A 15,411-nucleotide genomic window follows, 5' to 3' on the forward strand; every position below is an offset into this window, starting at 1 on the left:
CTGGCGGGCACCGTCCCCTGTAGCCTGCCATTGGGATTGGAGGCCAGGCTGGGTGGGGCCTTGACTCCCCTTGGGTTTAGACAGCAACAACTGTGGAATGTTTGTTCTCCTTCCCTGTTATCTGTGAGGGCCTTGTGGAGGCTGGGCGTGTCCTCCCAGATCGCCAGGCAGAGTCAAAGTGCTGTCCAAAGCAAAGATTGTGGGGGGAGCTTCAGTGCTGGTTGGTTTTCCTTCAGGTCAGGTCATGTGTGTGCTCATCTGCTGAGGAGGGCTTGTGGGGGTTGGTATCAGGGATGGGAGGCTCTGAGGCCTGGGGGGCAGCAAAGAGAGAGCTGTAGCAGGTCAGATGTCCATCGTTTCACCCTCTGTGTCTCTCCTGCCTTCCTGCTCTCTCATTCCTCAGATGTTACTTCGTCACCTGAATGGAAAATGGGTCAGGTCCTGGGGAGGGAGGGGCTGCCCAAGCTGCAGACAGGCCGACGCTGGGTGCCCGCCTGGAGCACAGGGCTCTCAGATTCCCACTTGTACTTCTTGGGCTCATAAGCGTCTGGTCCCTTCCCTGCCATCAGCTCACTGGAGCAGGCAGGTGGCCAAGCCTAGGGACAGAGTGGGCGGAAGGCAGGGGCTTGTGTCCCAGGCGGTAGGCCTCTGCCGCTTCCTGAGCTGGTGTGACCAGTGTCTGTCTTTGCAATAGCCCCGACCTCTAACTTGCGCCCCGTGAGCCAGCGGGACCCAACCAAGCTGGGAAGAGGCCCACCAGCCACCAGGCGGCCAGCCAGAGGAGTGGTGACAGCACAGAAGCTCCTGGCTGGGGGGAAGGGAGGAAGGAGGAGAAACAAAGGCGAGTGTGCCTGGCGCCGCCCACCATGTGTCAGTCAGAGGCACGGCGAGGACCTGAGCTCCGAGCAGCAGCGAAATGGTGAGATGCTGCCGGCCCCGTCCTAACCCCTCTGTGCCCCACCACAACCTCCGGAAGGTCAGAGTTCATGTCCAGCGGCCCCGTGGTGGAGGTGGCAGCCGGGGGCCAGGGGATCAGCCCCCGAGGCTGGAGGGGCCCGGCCCGGGGGGCCTGAGTCGGAGAGCCCGCTTCAGGTACCTGGGGAGGCGGAGTGGGCTGGTGGCCTTGTGTCTGCTGCACCCTGATTGCTGCTCCCAGGCCCCCCCCCCCCCCCGGTTGTCCCCCCACCCCCCAGCTCTGGGAGAGGGGCTGCTCTTCTGGGATTGGTCCCTGGGCTTCTGCAGTGATCAGGGCGGGTGGGGGAAGCCCTGGGGACAGCAGGCATTTATTCAGCTTTGCTTGGTCCCCACCCCCTTAAAAGACCTTTTGAAAATACGGTGGGGTGCGGTGGGGTTGGCTGGGAGAAGAGGAACACAGGGAGCCTGGCGAGCTGTGGGAAGAAGCGTCTTCCATGGCCATCCCAGCCATCAGCTTGGTGCTCCCATTTTTTCTTTTTAGTATCAGCTGAGATGCCTCTTTGTTCCTTGCTTTTGTTCAGCAACTAGGGGCACAGGACACGCTTCTCTGAGAGCACAAAGGCGCAGATGGGAGCCTTAGATTATCCAGTTGAATGCAGTCTTTGCGCAGATGAGGAAACTGAGGCCTGGGAACCTTCCCAGAGTGGATGGGAATGTGGTTGCCTGGTGGCTGCACTGGACCTCAGGAGCATTTTCTAGTGCTTAGGCATGAGACCAGGAGACTTGGGTCTGCTGTGTCTCAGGAAGCCAGGGTTCTGGTAGAAATGCCCACCCCACCTCTAAGATCCCCACGAGGCTGAGCCCGTGCAGGATGCACTGAATTTGGCTGGTGGGGACCTTTGCTGAAAGGAGGGGGCTGGCTCAGGTGTGTGGCCCCAGCAGACCTGGGAGGTGTTCTGAGAGCTGGTAGGGGGTTCCCCCCACCAGCCTCTGTGTCTCCTTTGGAGAACCTGATCTGATGTAGAAAGACCAGGCAGGTGGATGGAGCTTTAGCTGTTCAGGGTATGCTGTGTGTGCAGGTGCATGTTCCTAGGCTTTTCCTTTGGGATCTTGTCAGGCCCAATCCCTTCATTTATCAGATGAGGAAATGAGGCCTAGCGCCAGGAAGAGATTCTCCAAGATGCTACCATGCAGCGGTTGCAGTCGCGCCCCGCTGCTGTGTGCTGCTGCACCGCGGGGTCTCTGACTCCAACTGTCTCCCCCTGAGGGCCCTGTGGCCACAGCCGGCCCCAGGAGTGGGGGGCTGGCATGCAGGCTGTGCACCCCGTCTTCCCTGTGCTGCCCCCGATTCCTAGTCCCCCTTAACTGGTAGGCTGGTGGGTGAGACTGGGATGGGAGTCTGCCGAGCAAAGGCAGATGAGCCCCCACCTCAGCCTGGGGTTGGGTTGAGGAACCTCAAGGCAGGCTTGCTGAGGGCGGGGTGGGGCCTCCCAGACCCTGCCGGCTGACCTGGCCATGCATGGACATCTGCTCTGCAGGTTGCACTTCCCCCAGCTGGCTCTGAGGCGGAGGCTGGGACAGCTGAGCTGTATGTCCAGACCTGCCCTGAAACTGCGCTCCTGGCCCCTGACGGTCCTCTACTACCTCCTGCCCTTCGGTGCCCTCAGACCGCTCAGCCGGGTGGGATGGAGGCCCGTGAGCAGGGTAAGTGTGCACAGGCTGCTGTCCCAGCTCCCCCTCCCTACCCTCCAGGGGTAGGCCTGAGGTTGGGACCCAGCCCACAGAAACGCAGGAGACATTTGTCAGATTAGAGCTGATGGTGTGGGTGCTGAGCCCTTGGGGATGGTCATTTTGACAGGCAAGTTGGTTGGGAAGTCCAAGCAGGCTGGTGGCCCTGATGGCCTGCTCTGCACTGCCTTTTCTTGCCTGCACTGTGCCATTTGGGGGCTCTGCTTCTGGAAGAAACCTATACTGGGAATTCAGAAAATGGTTTCCTGTGTTTGGGAGATTTCCTGTGTTTGGGCAGAGGAGAGCTTAGAGGTGGTTTTGAGAGGAATGCAAATTAATTCCTGGGTGCCAGAGGGTGATTGAGGAGGACTGATGCCTATTTGGGCCCCTTAGGGTGTGGATGGACTTGGAAGCCCCAGGCAATGCTGGGTGACTGAGCGACCTGGCCGCCGCACCCTTGAGGGCTGTCTGGCTGCCTGGCTCCCTCGCCCTGGGCTCTCTGGGCAGGCTGACCCCAGGCAGGGAACCTTGGACTCTCACGGGCGTCAGCTGGGAAGAGTTTGGGCCACTACTCACTTAGTACACTGTAGAGGTGTTTAAAGTTGGAATGAAATTGCCTTTACACCCTAGGGACTTGGTGTCTGGGTTGGGCTGACAAGCAGCAGCTGCCAGTTAAGAGGCGGGTTCTGCTGTGGCGGCCGCACCTGAGGCTTGAAAGGCATCCTCTTCCAGGTCGCCTGGCCCGAGGGTTTGGCTGGGGGTGCCAGTAGATAGCGGGGGTGCTGGGGGAGGCCGGGCCCAGTCCCCTCTGCCTCCAGGAAGCAGCGCCCGGTGCCCTCACAGTAAAGTGCCTCAGAGCCCTAGCAGCCCGCCCCTGGTGACCGTGGTCCAGAGCACCTGCTCGGGTGGGGGGGGGGTTCCCTCTGCTTTCTCTTCAGATTAGAACGAGTGCTTTGGGCTGTAGACCTTCCCATGCCCCTGGGGGCTCCTGCCCCTTTCTGCCACAGCCTCTTGGTGCAGGTAGCAGAGCTGTTCACCCCCTCCCTTTCCTAAAGAGGGAAGACCAGACTGTGCGGGCCAGTCTGTTCTTGGGGATGGGGCAGTTGCTACTGGTGTATTAAGTGACTGAAACCACTGGGTTTAAGTCACTGTGTCAGTCTTGGCCAGTACTCAGTTTGTGGGAGTGTTTGGGAAGCTCAGTCTGGTTCCTAGTGGACAACAACCACATCACAAAGCCGTGGCAGGGTGCCCACGTCTCCGGGGGTTGTGGGTGGCTGATTGGGGGGCACGCAGGGCCATCTGCTCATCTGCCTGCCTGTGGTCCACAGGTGGCCCTGTACAAGTCGGTGCCCACGCGCCTGCTGTCGCGGGCCTGGGGCCGCCTCAACCAGGTGGAGCTGCCGCACTGGCTGCGCCGGCCTGTCTATAGCCTGTACATCTGGACCTTTGGGGTGAACATGAAGGAGGCCGCCGTGGAGGACCTGCACCACTACCGCAACCTTAGCGAGTTCTTCCGGCGCAAGCTGAAGCCGCAGGCCCGGCCTGTCTGTGGCTTGCACAGCGTGGTGAGGCCTGGCCCTGTCCTCCATCCCTCCCCCGGAAATGGGACTCTTGCCCTTGCCTTTGGCAACCAGTCCCAGCAGTCCCCACAGGTGGCACATAGGTACTCCTCCCAGGCTGGGGCCCCCAGGGAGGTGGAGACCCTGCCCCAAGTCCCCCTGCTTCCCTGGTAGCAAGCCTCTCTTGGCCCTTCCAGATCAGCCCCTCAGATGGGAAGATCCTGAACTTCGGGCAGGTGAAGAACTGCGAGGTGGAGCAGGTGAAGGGGGTCACCTACTCGCTGGAGTCGTTCCTGGGCCCACGTACTTCCACAGATGATCTGTCCTTTCCACCAGGTGGGTTGTTGCCGGGTGGCAGCCTTGAGACCCTGTGGCAGCGTGGCTGGGCTGGTCATCAGGGAGGGAAGGGCTACAAATCGCTTTGTGGAGCTTTGGGGCCTCCCTGAAGCCCATGTCCAGACTGCACAGGCTCAGGTGCTTGTCTGACAGCTGGCCCTCATGTCTGCCTCCTGCAGCGCCCCCCTGCGGCTCCTTCAGGAACCAGCTGGTCACTAGAGAAGGGAATGAGCTCTACCACTGTGTCATCTACCTGGCCCCCGGGGACTACCACTGCTTCCACTCCCCCACTGACTGGACCGTTTCCCACCGGCGCCATTTCCCAGGTTGGCCAGAGCCTTACAATTTTTTTGGTGTCCTAAGCTTTTTGGTGTCAAGGGACCAAGGCTCCACACTTGGGAGTGCTGAGGCTGTGAGGTGACTGCTTTAGTCTGGCAGCATGAGGGCAGCAGGGGGCAGTCTGGGGTCTAGACCACTTTGCATTTGGAAGGATATAGGTGGACAGGGGGCTTTGGGAGGCTGGTCTTCTTGCTGGGTGGGGAATGGCAGTGTCTCTGCTCCCACAGGCTCCCTGATGTCTGTGAACCCTGGTATGGCCCGCTGGATCAAAGAGCTCTTCTGCCACAACGAGCGGGTGGTCCTCACTGGGGACTGGAAACACGGCTTCTTCTCGCTGACGGCTGTGGGGGCTACCAACGTGGGCTCTATACGCATCTACTTTGACAGGGTAAGCAGAGTCAGGCCCAAGTGCTGGGCCACTTGGTGTCTCCCCCACCCCTTCTCCCATGGAGCCAGATCCATTAAGACTAAGTTCTAGAAGAGCGTGTCCCTGGCCAGACCCGGCTCTGTGGAACAGCTGCCCCCCGTAGGGGCTTGGCCCTGCTCTGCTAGCCCCCACCCCTATATGCTATCATTGCTTATCTGGAAATGGCTGGACAGGGAGGGGGTTCACCTCCCAATCTGTATTTTGCTTCTGCTGGGAACCCAAGGGGAATATGGAGCTCAGAGTGGAGCATGCTGATCAGAATCCAGTGTCCGAGGGGGGTGGCTAGTGGCCATCCTCCCCTGAGAAGTGGGGGGCAGGGCTGCCCCTTGCCTGTTCTGGGTGCTAGAGAAGGGTGGGGTCTGAATCCCCTGGGTCCCCCTCGGGTCCCACTTCACAGCTTCTACTGGTAACTCTCTGGTTAGGCTTATGGGCCAAGTCGCTGTGCCCAGCTCCCTTTCCAGGCTGGGTTAGGGACAGGCAGCACAGAGGTGTTCTGGGTCCAGGAGCAGACTCCACATGCTCTACCCCGGGCCTCCTGCAGGACCTGCACACGAACAGCCCACGCTACAGCAAGGGCTCCTACAATGACTTCAGCTTCGTGACACACACCAACAAGGAGGGCATCCCTATGCGCAAGGGCGAGCACCTGGGCGAGTTCAACCTGGGCTCCACCATTGTGCTCATCTTTGAGGCCCCCAAGGACTTCAACTTTAAGCTGAAAGCGGGACAGAAGATCCGGTTCGGAGAGGCTCTGGGCTCCCTCTAGAGCCTTCTTCCTGACGTCGGCTGCTGAAGGAGCTTTCTCAACAGAAATGGGAAAGTCTTTTTGGGGAGCCTCCATGGCTGTATAGGGAGGGGACAGTCTCCGGGCTATGGGGCCCTACCAGGCGGGACCTGGGTGACTAGTTCCTACCGTCCTGAGGTGTGGGTGAGGTCAGAGCCCTTATTGGCCCTGGACCTATATTGTTCCTCTTCCCATCTAAAGAGAACATGCAGGTCAAAATGATCTGAGATTACCTTTTGGAGACTCTTTTTAACCTATTGTATAAACTGGAGACCCTGCGTCTCCTGGCTGGGTGTTCCGTTGGTCTTGATTTCTGTTGTAAGACGGGTGGTTCTTTCTGTTCTTGCTGCTCTCATCATTGCTTTTCAGCCTCCCCCCTGCCTCCCCTGCACTGACCAGGCTGTGCTGCCCCCAGAGCAGCGCCATGTGGCCTTTAACACAACCGCTTTCTGTTCCCAATTCACCCCCCACTTGTTTGGGAAGAGCTTTCTCCTTGCATTTGTGGCTGTGAACACATCATCTTTGACTCCGCCAGCATCTTCTGAGGGGGATCGAGAGGGGTGGCGCTCTACACGCCCCAGTGAGTGACCTTCCAGAGCTGGCGAGACATCGTTCTAGTAGGCAAGACCAGTTGTTGAACCCCCACCCCCCCAAATGGGTCCAGAGTGAATGGACAGGCAGGTAGTGGTGGCCTGGTGTGGGGGGGACGCCCCCCCCCATATCCAGACCCACAGAAACATGGTAAGTTGCTGCTATTGATTCAGGAGCTTGTGTTGGCAGCAGAAGAGCCTTGGTGTATTGGCGGGGGGAGGGGGGGTGTCAGTGCCTATAACACCTGTCCCCAGGTAACAGGTACATAGTCCTTAGGGAGCCACTGACGGGGGGGGGGGGCCAGGGTTCAGGTTTCCCGGGGACGCTGTGAATTTCTCCTGCAGGAGAAGCCATTTGAACTCTTTCAACTGTATCAGTAGCACAGTATTTTTGTATGAAAAGTGGGAGACTTCTGAACAGTAATTCATTTAATTGCAACCTTTTGAAATAAAAAAACTCATTGCAGCTTTGCGTTCTGTTCCTGGAGGTGGGCTGAGGCCTCCCTGGGGCAATGACTAGCACAGAGCCTGCCGCAGGGCCTGGACCCGGGCGATGCAGGCACGGATGGGTTGGCGTTGGGCCTGGAGCTCAGAGGCCAGCTGCTGGATCTGCCGCTCCACCTGGGGAGAGGGGGCGGGGAGGCTGTGTGGGGGACCAGGGGAGGGGAGGGGGAAACTGTGCCAGGGCTGCCTGGGGCCTCACCTCCTGTAGTTCTTCCTGCACCTGCCGCTCTGCTTCCTGGTCCTCAGGCCTGGGCTCCTCCTGGCTCAGCTCCAGCCACCGGCGCAGGCTTTTTGCTTGTCGCTGGCAGGACCTGCCGGAGGGAGACACATGCTGCCAGCCTGTCCAGGCCCTTGGCTTTGCCTCCAGGTAGGGAAGCAGCCTATCTGCTACTTCTGGGGGTGGGGAGGCTCGAGGAGGGCGGTGCAGTTCCCTTGCCAGCCCCCCCTCCCCCACCCAGCTGTGCAAGCACCTTGGGTGGGCCCAAGGACCCTCACAGCCAGATCTGGGGAAACAGCTGGGGGGGGGGGGTTCTGGGTCTTACGAGAGGTTCTGCTTCATGGTCTGGTAATCCTGCAGTTGCTTCTGGATACTCTCAAGCTCAGCCTCCAGGTCCATGTGGCTCTTGGTGACAGAACAAGCTGGATCTTGACCACCCTTGCGGCTAGGCCAGGGCTGAGTGGAGGGATCCCAGGTACTGGGAGTGACCTGAGCATTTACAATGCTGTCAGGCTTCAGGTGCACCCACTTGGAGCCAGCCCCAAGCCCCGTGCCTGTGAAGTCCCCAGGAAGCAGGAGGCGGGAGTGAGGGACGCTGGCTGGGGATGGCGAGGCCTGGTGTGTCAGCCCAGGGGTGGTGGGTTGTGCAGACACCTGTAAAGGGAGAACAGATGAACACAGAAGCAGGGAGGAAGACTGGGGGAGACGCACCAGGTCGCCCACTGCAGGGGTCTGGGGGGGTGAGGTCTTGGACTTGACCAGCTCACCCAGGCCGGGCCTGGCCCTGCCCCTTTCTTCAGACCTGAAGAAGTTGCACAAGCAGCGCAAGGAACACCCCACACCTGTGCAGTCCAGTCCCACCCCTACCCTAGGGCCTGGTTCAGCCCATCCTGAGCAGTTGTTTGACCCCCATCTCATTCTGAGCTGTGCCCCCGCAGTTCAGTGAGGAAAAGTGGTCCAGGGCAATTGTCCTGGTTAGACCACACATCCCCAACCCTCCTTTCCTCTACTGGTGACCTTCGACCAGCTCTCTGGGCACCAACTCTTGGGGGACCCCAACTCTGCCACTGTCTCCTCTATTACTGAGCATTTGTGCCTTCTCATACCCCCTTGCTGTCCCTGCCCAGACTCCTCTATCTGGCTGTCATATGCCCTAGGGAGCCGCCACCTTCTCCAAGGTGACCTCTTTGGTTCCCAGGGGTTTACCTTCAACAACTACATTGCAGACTCTCAGTTTTGCTCCCCAGCCCTCACCACCTTCCCAAGGGCCACACTCAGAATCTTGTTGCTTTATCTCAAATTTAACAGGTTCACGACAGACTGTTCAGGCTTTATCCCAAGCAGGCCTCTACCCCCCCCCCCCCGCACTCCGCCCCATTTTCTTTCTTTCAGTAAGGAACTCATTATTCCTGAAGTTATTCAAGCCAGAAGTCCAAAAGTCATCCTGGATTCCTTCCTCACCCTTATCAAACCCATCGGAGCAGGTCCTGCCTAGCCTGCCTCCCACGATGGGCTCTGCCCACAGCCACAGTCACCACTTAATCCTGGCTCCTGGCACCCTGTGCTGGCCCATGGGATCACGGCTGCCAACCAGCCCCCATGCTTTCTACTGAGCATCCAAGTATTTCCCCTGGGCCTGCAGGACCCTCGTAATCTGCAGTGTCTTCATCCATGTCCAGGGCTCTTCTTTGGTCCCCACCTCTGCGACATGAGCTTCACAAGCAGGGGCCCAGCAGCCTTTCCCTACTGTGTTCCTAGGGCAGGGGCACCTCTACTTGGTAAAGGCACGAGTGGCCTCTCTCCATCTCCCTGAGCCGGTAGTGCTCTGGAAGCAGTGAGTACTGCTGTGGCTACAGCACTGAGAGTGTGAGAAGAGCACTGAAGGCCAGACCAAAGAACAAGACCCCAGGTGACTAGGAGGACTTACCCTGGCAGGGATTTCCACCACACATGGCATGAAGGATGAAGGGGGCAGTAGCTCTGGGCCTGTATTCAACGCGGGGGGCAGCTTTGGGCCAGGGTGACTCAGCAGGGCCTTGGGCTGGGGCAGGGGGCTGCTTGGGACCAGGGCTGCCCAGGCCGTTGGTAGGAAAGGCCTCATCAGGGCAGGGCCTGCTGGCTGGGCCATGACTGAGTCACATTCCTGTGGTGCCTTGGGCCTAAGCAGAGGGACAACAGGAGCTGGTCAGGCCCTGGTACCTGGCCTGAGAAGCAGGAAGGAAAGGAAGCCACCCACCCTAGGACCACACCATATACCCTTTCCCCCCAAGGGTGCCACACCCCAGGGGCCTCTGGCTCGGCTCCAGCTCCAGCAGGAAATGTGGGCGTCGAGGCTGCTTTCTTGCCAAGCGGGCATCATTGCTGGGAAGAAAAACAGGCCTAGTCCTCTCGCCTACCTAGGGCATCCAGTCCCACCCCTCCAATCTTATAGGGAAACAGAAACTGCTGGTCTATGGTCCGCAGGTGACGGGGAGTGGACCTGGGCCACAGAGTACTTTCAGTAATTCCAATGAAGTGAGCCTGATGTCGTGGAGGTGCCTCACCCGCCTCATTTCATTTGACCTCTGCAGCTACCCAGTGACACAGGTGCCCCTCCCACATCAGAGGAGGAGCACACTCTTCCTGACTCTTCCGGGTCAGGCCCTGTTGGGATCCGGAGCCAAGGGAAGCAGACTGAGGCTCAGGCAGTGCCGGTCACTCTGGGAGCCAACAGCTGGGTCAGCCCGGTGTGCAGGGATGGGCCAGGTTACAAACAGTGGGTTTTCCTGGTCGGAAGGGGAGAAGCAGGGTGACTGGCAGGTCTGGGGGCGTGAGGGCGGGGCTGCCCGACAGCCGATTCCTTTTTTAAAAACTACATGTTCTCTCCCCCACATTCTGCAGGAACAGAGGCTGCGGTCCCTTTATTTGGGGCTGATGGAATGGGAGGGACAGGATCCTGCTAGAGAAAGGGGTCCACAGGGTTCAGCTGGGACCTCCCTCCTTGTGTAGTGCAAATTTCTGCTCCAGGCAAAAAGCAAGGAGGAAGAGGCGAGGGATGGGCTACTCACAGCTCTAGGAGGTGGGGGTCCCCAGCAGCCAGGGACAGGCTGCCCCGAGCCCCCCAGGGCCCATGAGGAACTGGTGGCTTCTTGGTCTCCGGAGCAGCATCCCCAGCCCCAGCTGCAACATAGCTGGAAAGGGGACTGTCAAATGTCACTCTCCTCCTGGGCATGGTGGATGTGGTAGGATGAGTCTCCCTGTCCTGGCCCAGAACCTTCTGTTTCCAGAGCATGGCACAGCGATGGACCGCACGGTGGAGACTGTGAGCCGCCTGCAACGGGCGTCTGGTCAAGTCGTGCTGTGTCTGACCTGCTCCCCGTGAGAAGGCAGGGGACCCTCACCTGCACCTGCTGCTGGGCATGCAGCTGCTGCCGGAGGGCCTTCATGCCACCCGCGAACCGTAAAAGGCGTGTGGCACCCTCCCGGAGGAGCTGCTGCTGGTAGGCCTGTACGGCCTGCTCCTGACGCGCCTTCTTTCTTCTCCTCTCCAGCACAAAGCCCAGCCATGAGGCCCACACCTCCAAAGAGAGGAGAGGAGGCCCAGTTCTCCCTGCTTAAGGCTCCCCCCAGGGCTGTGCCCACGACCCACCCTGGCCTCCCCCGAGGCGTACAGGGACAGCTGGGTGTGGAGCCCCTATTACCTTTGCCTGTAGTGAGAAGGACCAGAACCACAGGGCCCAGGCTGTGCCCTGCTGTTCCCGCCTCCTGTTCGCCAGCTATGTGCCAGAAAAAGAAGATTATGGAAGTCAGGGAGGCCACTCTGACCAAAGGGACCTGGTCACTCTGAGACCCTTTTCTAGTAAGGCTGCCCTCCCTCCACTGGGAAGGGCCCAGTGCTGCCTGGCCCTGAGTTGGTGGACCAAGGAGTGATCCTCTGGGAAGAACAAAGGCAGAGCTCTGGGGGAAGGGAGCGAGTGGGGCAAAGTGCTGGGCATAGGAAGGTCTGCTGGGCACGATGCAACCCTGCCTGGTGTTTTAGCACGTCCTTGGTGAAGACTTAAAATGCATTCATATTAATTTTTGGATAATACCCTAATGTGACACTGTAGAAACAGGGCCCTGAAGTGATGGGCTTGTATAGGTCACAGATGGAAGGAACTGGGCAGTGCCGGGAAATGACCAGGGTTGGGGGAGCCCTCAGACAAGGGTGGAATTTAAAATTTTAAATGTGGGGGTGCCATGGAGTATGTGACTCTTGATCTTGGGGTTGTGAGTTTGAGCCCCATGTTGGGTATAGAGATTAAATAAATAAAAATAATAAATGTGGGTTCAGGAGGCAGTGGGAGGGGAAGGGGCTTCTCCTTGGCTCCCACCTGTTGTTTCCACTGGCGGAAGCAGGCCCGGCTGCGGGTCTGGGCCAGGAGCTGGGCACCCTGCCTTTGCAGGAGCTGGGGAGAGAGCAGCTAAAAGCAGTCAGGGCCCTGCATCCCAATCATCTGGGCACAGCCTTGTGGTGAAAGGCTCTCGGCCCAAGAGAACTGTCCTCCCATCTCCAAGAAGAGTCCTGGATGAAGCTAAGGCTTCCTGTACCAGGCAGGAGCATCGAGCTCTGACACCCCACCCTTCAGGATGAGCTAGGTTTCCCTCTTGGGCCATCTGGTGCCTGGGGGAGACCCGACCCAGAGGCTGGCTTCCCTCAGCCTTCCCAGAAAGGTCCCTGCAGCCTTGTGCCTGCAGGGCGGCAACCACCCAGCACCCATCCTGGCGGTCGTGGGTTCTGCCACAGAGCCCTCCTCTTCCCCAGGTGGTGGTCTCCTGGCCCGGGAGCCGCCGCTTGCCTCACCCGCTTCCTGATGCAGCCCAGATGGTGCGCCTTCCACTGGGCCAGAGCTTGCAGCAGCAGCTGCCAGCCGTGGTGTGCAGCCGCCCTCCTGAGCTGGGCTCTCTGCTGGGCCGCCCTCTGGCCTCGGTCCCGCCAGCGCCGAAACCACGTCCTGAGACAACCTAAGGCAGATCCAAGTCAGTGTTTACTTTTTTGGAGGTTTCTACAAACGAATCTGCAAGGTTCAGAGAGCTGAAAAGGTTGTGTCGGGGTAGAGCTGGGGTGTCAGCCCCCACTCGGTGAAACCGCCACATGGGGACGGTGGCCGCTGTGTGTTGACAGCTGTGGCCACCTTCAGTGGCCATGAGCACCCTGGGGACCAGAACCTGGTGTGCCGTTTACTATTGTGCCCCCAAAGAGTCAGCCAGAACCACCCGCTTGTCGACAGTGACCACGTGTCTGTAGTACCCCCATGAAGCGGCCCACGGAAGGCCACTGGACACGTGGAGGATAAGACTCTGTGTCTGAAGGAATGGGGGGCCATGGCCCTATTTGGCCTGGGAGGAAACCCAGGCTCAGAGAGTCTAAGCTGCTCCAACCAGGCCTTGGAGGAGGCACAGTGTCTGCTATTCTGGGTGCTGCAAGCAGGCGGAGGCTACTGCATGCATTTTGTTTCTGTGTCACCAGATTCTCAAGGGGGAGCAAGCATTTTCCTCTTCTTCTTCTATTTTTTTTTTCTTTTAGGTTATTCCCTTTTCTTAAGCCCTGAGACAAGTTTCTTTTATAGACAACAGATACTAAGGCACTGATGCCAAGATGGGGGTGTCCTCTGGGAACTGCTGGAGGGGCCAGGGAGGGCAGGTTTGTAGGCCTGGAGGCGAAGCCTTAGGACCAAGTGCTGATACTTCCTGCATACTGCTTCCAGGGTGTACCTCTCACTGGGTCCTTACGACAACCCCACAAGGCAGCTACTATTATTCCATTTTGCAGATGGGGAAACTGAGGCTCAGAGAGGCCTTAATGGGGCCACACAGCCAGCACCTGACCCTGCCCGTATCATACACTCTGTTGAATGTGTCTTAGGACACATTACCCTGAACTCCTCCTCCTCCAGCACTCAGCCCCGCCCTCGGGCTGCCAAGGTGTGCCTGAGACTCGAGGCCTTAACTAAGCCCAGAAATGGTTCCGCAGGCACTGAGTGCACATCTGCTATGTGCCGAGAACACAGTGTCTTGTCTTGTGGTCTCCCAAATCCTTGTACCACCAGTAAAGGACACAGCAATCCCAGGGCCCACCGTGTGCCACCCAACACCTTCCACGGAAAGCTGCTTGCCCCTCGGTCCTGCAGTCCAGGGTGCAGCCTGTGCCTGTCCCCTCTAACACCTGCTATGGCCACCTGACCCCCACTGGCAAGGCCTCTGCAGTGCTGATGCCAAAGCTCTGCCCAAACAGAGGCCCCAGAATGGGCCAAACCCCTCAGCTTCTTTCTTGGGAGACACCTGGAAACAGCACTGGTTTCTGGGGTGGGGGGGCAGCTTAAGGACACAGAGAAGCACACTAGCGTGGAGTAGGTGCGGGATGTTTGACCCCCAGGGTTCTGTCCAAAGGAAAGCAGAGATGTGTGTTTAGCCACATAAATAGTGCAGTCAGAGCCAAACCAGTTTATCAGTTTTTGTCCTGGAGCAAGCCAACAACTTGACCTGTCTTCCCTCCAGTCTGATTTAAAAAATTTGTTTTCATTTCCGGTTGTATTGTCATTTATTCTAACCACTGCTCATGTCCCTACTGCAGGGCCATGGGCCTCAGTTTCCCTGCATCTCACCTGTGCTCCTATCTGACGGTCTTCCCCAGGCTCTCTGTACAGCAGGGAGTCAGGCTGCCCAAGGCCACTACTCCCTGAACACACAAGGACCCTGCGACACAAGGAAGCAAACTCCCTCCCCTTGATTCCTTCATGAGAATCAGATACTAAGCCTCGGTCTTACACCTGAACATCAACTGGTTGGCAACTGGCTGGGAAGAGAACGCTGTGACACGCTGGGTTGAATGGTTACTCCTCCTCCCAAACCCGGAGCCTCATCCTGAACCTCCAAACTGCTTAACCCAGGAGGACTGGTGTCCTGAGAGACGTGGTAGTAGGGCAGATAGCCCTGTGCCCGCAGAGGCCGAGGCTGGAGGGATGGGTCTGTGAGCCAGTAAACACCAAGGACTGCTGGGGCTGTCAGAGGCTGAAAGAGGCAAGGAAGGATTCTCCCCTCCAGCCTTCACAGGAATCATGGCCCCGCTAACACCCCAGTTTCAGACATGGCCTCCAGAAGGCCAAGAGAACAATCTTCTGCTGGTGGAAACCTCCCAGTCCGCAGTACTGTTATCTCAGCAACAGAAAACTCACACAGGGTAGAAGAATACAAAGACTGAGGGGGAAGAGATGGAACACGAGACAGTTCTATGTCCTTCAGAGCCCCCTCCCCAGCTGCCAGGAACTCCACTCACCCCTATCCAGCACCTTCTGGGCCTCCTTAATGGCACAGTCCTCCTGCTGTCGGTAGTATATCTGCACGGATGCAGCCTCCCGCCACTGCACCAGGACCTAAGGGACAGATGAAGAGCAGAGCCTGACTTCCCGGGACGCCCAGCGCTGTGGGACTGAGCAGGGACATGGCACCCACACATGTTCCGGAAAACACCGGCCAGCAGCACAGACCCCAGGCCATGGACCAAAGCCCCCAGTCCCCACAGGAAGCAAAGTATCCCAGGCAATGAACTGTTCTATAGGAGTTCAACTTCTGAGCACGCCATCAAGAAGTCAAGGCGTCCCATGGGCATTTGTTCCATTATTAGGTGTTGAACAAAGCTGTACATCAGATGCGTGCATCTTCATGCAATCCATGAAATCACACTAGCAGAGCACTTTACAAAGAAGTCAACCAGCCGGGGTTGCCCGCTCCCCAGCTCCTTAGGCACAAATTCCATTCTCTGCAAAAAAGGCCTCCCTTTCCAGCCGGAAGCCAAGCAAGTCTGACAGCAGACTAGGCCTTGACTTTGTCACAGTTCTTCACCCTCTGGAGGCTTCCAAGTTGTCAGGACCAGTCTTCCCTGGCCTTCCAGTGGGAGAACCACTGCTGTTCAGAGCTCCTGACAAAAATCCTTCTCTCTAAAACAGCCCCCAGTGCTGGGACCACTGCTGTCCCTCCATTTCTGAACTACCCTG

The 15,411-nt window shown here is 58.4% G+C and overlaps 2 protein-coding genes and 1 long non-coding RNA gene across 18 annotated transcripts in view; 2 read left to right on the top strand and 1 right to left on the bottom strand.

Moving 5' to 3' along the window:
• The window catches only part of PISD (phosphatidylserine decarboxylase), a 44,173-nt gene extending 37,029 nt beyond the window's left edge, over positions 1–7,144 (top strand). For 7 of the 16 annotated variants that reach the window (XM_082697926.1, XM_082697927.1, XM_082697917.1 and 4 more), the window contains 7 exons: positions 695–919; positions 2,454–2,619; positions 3,972–4,208; positions 4,400–4,538; positions 4,718–4,864; positions 5,105–5,265; positions 5,846–7,144. In XM_082697926.1, the coding sequence (XP_082554052.1) occupies positions 867–919; positions 2,454–2,619; positions 3,972–4,208; positions 4,400–4,538; positions 4,718–4,864; positions 5,105–5,265; positions 5,846–6,070 (1,128 nt within the window). In that variant the 5' untranslated portion in view covers positions 695–866 and the 3' untranslated portion in view covers positions 6,071–7,144. Of the gene's footprint in view, positions 1–694; positions 1,093–2,453; positions 2,620–3,971; positions 4,209–4,399; positions 4,539–4,717; positions 4,865–5,104; positions 5,266–5,845 lie in introns of all 16 variants that reach the window. The other 9 variants (XM_082697924.1, XM_082697925.1, XM_082697921.1 and 6 more) reach the window with 5 other exon arrangements.
• The window catches only part of SFI1 (SFI1 centrin binding protein), an 88,979-nt gene continuing 80,660 nt past the window's right edge, over positions 7,093–15,411 (bottom strand). The window contains 11 exon segments of the mRNA XM_082697846.1: positions 7,093–7,299; positions 7,382–7,493; positions 7,725–8,053; positions 9,327–9,558; positions 9,656–9,760; positions 10,447–10,709; positions 10,780–10,956; positions 11,080–11,154; positions 11,752–11,826; positions 12,222–12,382; positions 14,694–14,790. Coding sequence (XP_082553972.1) covers positions 7,195–7,299; positions 7,382–7,493; positions 7,725–8,053; positions 9,327–9,558; positions 9,656–9,760; positions 10,447–10,709; positions 10,780–10,956; positions 11,080–11,154; positions 11,752–11,826; positions 12,222–12,382; positions 14,694–14,790 — 1,731 coding nt within the window. The 3' untranslated portion in view covers positions 7,093–7,194.
• Positions 7,491–11,703, top strand: LOC309847536. Its single transcript, XR_014302496.1, has 2 exons — positions 7,491–7,549; positions 8,792–11,703. It is a non-coding gene; the product is annotated as an uncharacterized lncRNA (long non-coding RNA).

Source organism: Mustela nivalis, assembly GCF_964662115.1.
Source record: "Mustela nivalis genome assembly, chromosome: 14".
Taxonomy (NCBI): domain Eukaryota; kingdom Metazoa; phylum Chordata; class Mammalia; order Carnivora; family Mustelidae; genus Mustela; species Mustela nivalis.